This window comes from Priapulus caudatus, unplaced genomic scaffold, assembly GCF_000485595.1.
Source record: "Priapulus caudatus unplaced genomic scaffold, Priapulus_caudatus-5.0.1 Scaffold323, whole genome shotgun sequence".
Lineage (NCBI taxonomy): Eukaryota > Metazoa > Priapulida > Priapulimorpha > Priapulimorphida > Priapulidae > Priapulus > Priapulus caudatus.
Window position 1 is genome coordinate 721333 of NW_014577384.1, and position 3922 is coordinate 725254.

General features: G+C 42.3%; 1 protein-coding gene across 1 annotated transcript in view; it reads left to right on the forward strand.

Annotated features, from left to right (window-relative positions):
- Nucleotides 1-3895, forward strand: part of LOC106809025 (gamma-tubulin complex component 2-like) — a 39361-nt gene extending 35466 nt beyond the window's left edge. The window contains exons 24-26 of the mRNA XM_014811970.1: nucleotides 223-366; nucleotides 1632-1777; nucleotides 3202-3895. Of these exons, the coding sequence (XP_014667456.1) occupies nucleotides 223-366; nucleotides 1632-1777; nucleotides 3202-3298 (387 nt within the window). The 3' untranslated portion in view covers nucleotides 3299-3895. The remainder of the gene's footprint in view (nucleotides 1-222; nucleotides 367-1631; nucleotides 1778-3201) is intronic.
- The last annotated feature ends 27 nt before the right edge of the window (nucleotides 3896-3922 follow it).

Below are 3922 nucleotides of genomic sequence, written 5' to 3' on the forward strand. Positions count from 1 at the left end.
CGTTGTCACTGTCACGGCCAGACCTCATTATCATTGTTATTATCATTGTCATCGTCATTGTTATTGTCATTGTCATTGTCACGGCCAGACCTCATTGTCATTGTCATTGTTATTGTCATTGTCATTGTTATTGTCATTGTCACTGTCACGGCCAGACCTCATTGTCATTTGTCACGGCCAGACGTCATCGTTGTGCTAACGAGCATCGCGCGTACCTTACAGGTGAGTAACGTGGATGAGGTGCTGCAGAACCACACTGAGCTGCTCAACTGTTCGCTGAAGGATTGCATGCTCACCGACCCGGCCCTGCTCGACATCGTTCACAAGGTGCTTGTGCTCTGCCTCAAGTTCACCAACTTCCTTGAGGTACGATGTAACGCGATCGTGATCAGGTTGATCAGATCGTGATCGTGATCACTGTGTAATCATATCAAAATCTATCGAATCTATCTATCGAAATCGGACCGAATCGAAATCAGCCAGGGACAGGAATTCTTATTATTTGATATATTCAAGAGGGCCCTGATTGGATGACAGGGGCTAGGGCCCTGATTGAAGTCGGGTCTGAGGGGCTATGTAATGAGCTGACGGCATGCTGATTTTGTTAAACAATAGCCACCTCCTTCGTAGCCGTAGCCTTACGAAACTTTGTTCGTACGAACTATGCAAAGCATGACCACTAAGTTCGGCATGTCAAACGTTAATTATGCCTTATCGTAAAAAGATCAATAAACAATCAATGGTTGTGTTTGAAAAGATTTGTTTTCGTTCAGCTGTGGACATACTAGGCGATTTTTCAGGCGATTGAGTCGGGCAACTGAGTCGAGCGACTCAATCGCCTGAAAAATCGCCTAGTGTGTCCAGTGAGTCGCCGGCGACTTTCGAGGCCATTATTTGAGTCGCGCGACTATATACAATGCGCGCCTGAACAATGCGATACTATACAATGCGAGTATACAATGCTCTACTACGCACGCCCGAATGTACGATTCATCAGCCAATCAAACAGTGGCATTTTCAATCATGTGACTATCAATCTAGGTGGCGCGAGATGAATCGCCTATGAATCACGCTGAAAATCACCTAGTGTGTCCACTGAGTCGCCCGACTCAATCGCCTGAAAAATCGCGTAGTGTGTCCACAGCTTTCATAGTGCGTTTAGAATACTTTTATTCGCCGAGTAAAATACGTACGAACGGATGCGTATGCATATTCCAATTATGCAATGAGAGTGATTAGGGAAACAGGATTCACTTTACGTAATGTTTGGCTTTGTGTGCATTTTGTCATAAATGCAATACTCTCATGACACCTGCAATTGCTGTATCTTGTCATTTCGCCCCTCCATAACTTCTATTTATTTAGTTTCATTTGTTTTAATTTCATCTGCATTGTCCATTAATATGCTTAACTAATATGTTACCTCCAAAATGTAATTCATACGCGTAAATAAAGTCATTTAAATTGTATTGAATGGAATTTTATCTAAGAACAATTCTGAATTACTCGATTACTTGATTTATTTTTGAGATCGCGACCACCCCCACGGTGCGTGCGTGCGTGCGTGCGTGCGTGCGTGCGTGCGTGCGTGCGTGCGTGCGTGCGTAGTAATATCTCGCTCGTGTGTACAGGTGATGGTGGGAGCGAAGGTGGCTGAGGACAAGATGCTGTCGAAATTCGATTCGAAGTTCTCGAAACTGCTGCACAGCCTGCTGGAGAAGATCACGGAATCTGGGAAGCTGACGCATGAGCACAAACTCATGAACATCGTATACAGGTAAGCACAATCACAGGTAAACTCATCCACGGGTAAGCACGTATACCAGTAAGCACAAACACAAGTAAGCACACCTATGGGTAAGCACATCTATGGGTAAGCACACTTATGGGTAAGCACATCTATAGGTAAGCACATCTATTGGTGAGCACATCTATGGGTAAGCACATCTATTGGTGAGCACATCTATGGGTAAGCACATCTATGGATAAGCACATCTATGGGTAAGCACATCTATAGGTAAGCACATCTATGGGTAAGCACATCTATGGGTAAGCACATCTATGGGTAAGCACATCTATGGGTAAGCACATCTATGGGTAAGCACATCTATAGGTAAGCACGTCTATGGGTAAGCACATCTATGGGTAAGCACATCTGTGGGTAAGCACATCTATGGGTAAGCACATCTATGGGTAAGCACATCTATGGATAAGCACATCTATGGGTAAGCACATCTATGGGTAAGCACATCTATGGGTAAGCACATCTATTGGTAAGCATGTCTATGGGTAAGCATGTCTATGGGTAAGCATGTCTAATGGTAAGCACATCTGTGGGTAAGCATTTCTATTGGTAAGCACTCGTCTATGGGTAAGCACATTTCTTGGTAAGCACGTCTATGGGTAAGTATGTTTTCTTGTAAGCACGTCTACATGGTAAGAACATATACTGGTGAGTACATCTATGGATAAGGACATCGTGCAAGCATACCTATATGCCTGTAGATATGCACATCTATATGTGAGCACAGTGACATTAGATGCAGTGTTGTTGCTGGGGAGATGGTGTTAGAATGGTTACTTCGTCAGGGGTGTATGTTTCGGATGTTCGGCGGCAGAGATGTGATGCCCATGCTTCTAACGATGTTTATGTACTTGAGTGTAACTACAGTGAATGACTGTGATAAGTGCAATGAATAAGAAGTTTAGTCGCAACTGTATTTCTTCGCTTTTGGGGCTGGTAAACTCACATAGGCAAATTCAGAGGACAACCTATCCACCTATAGATTGATGCTTATCTATCGTTCTATCTTTCTATTAGATGGTGGGTTGGTGATGTCTGGTTTCTAGGACAACTAGTCTGTGGTTGTCAGACAATTGAAGTTCTAGAGAAGTTGTTCTTGATGAAGTGAATTCATTTGAATGCACAGATCATGATTATAGACTCGTGTATTCATTGATCCTGGCAGATATTTAATATTATTTATGTCTTGTTGGTGATTTTCTCTCGGGCTTCACTGGGTAGCATTACGTTATGTAAGTGCATTTGAAGGGATACCCATGTAATAACTGAAGTCCAAGTTGTTTTTTTCTGAATTTTTTTTTTTCCTCCCTTAATTCCCACATATACTCACACAGCAGTGCATTCAACAACATGTGGTTGGTTACGCGTGGTCTTGACATTTCGCTCCTTATACACAGATTGGATTTCAATGGATTTTACACGGAAAAACTGGAGCAACTTGCAGTAGAGAAATCCATGATATCCGACCAGTCAGTGGCAGATGCCGTACAGTGATCGGTTTGATGTATACCCATCTCATATCACCTCATTCAACTACAGCACATTTCAACTACATCCGGAGTGTATAATATAGATAATTGAATTTCTTGTGCTTCGAGTTATACTTCTCTCTGTATTACACACTCCCGCTACATTGTTACATTCTACGTTATTGTACGTTGTCTATCTTCGTACGATGCATGCAGCTGGGCTAACTCACGGGCGATGTGACTATGAAGTGTTGCAGACAGGGCGAAACAAGCCTAATTAGTCTTAGTCTTAATCACTAAGATGTGTAGGATGGTAATAGTCAAGTCTTGGTGATGTAGTATTGCATCGCGTGATAAAGTAGCAGGTATTAGGTTTTTTAGCGACGTAATGTGTTTCGTAGCTACTATATTGACCATTTTGTTTAGTTACCCCCACAGTCACCGCAGCAAGTTAACGAGTAGGAAAGCATGTAATTATCGTTATGGTATGCTAGACGAACCTTCCTCGTTATTGCGGAAGTGGGATTTCAGAACGTGAATTGAATGTAGTGTTATTTACTATAAGAACATTTGCGTTGTATCAAGAGCGCAATACTGTTCAAATGCTTCATGTGCTCCTAGTTGTATCATTAACATATATATATATATA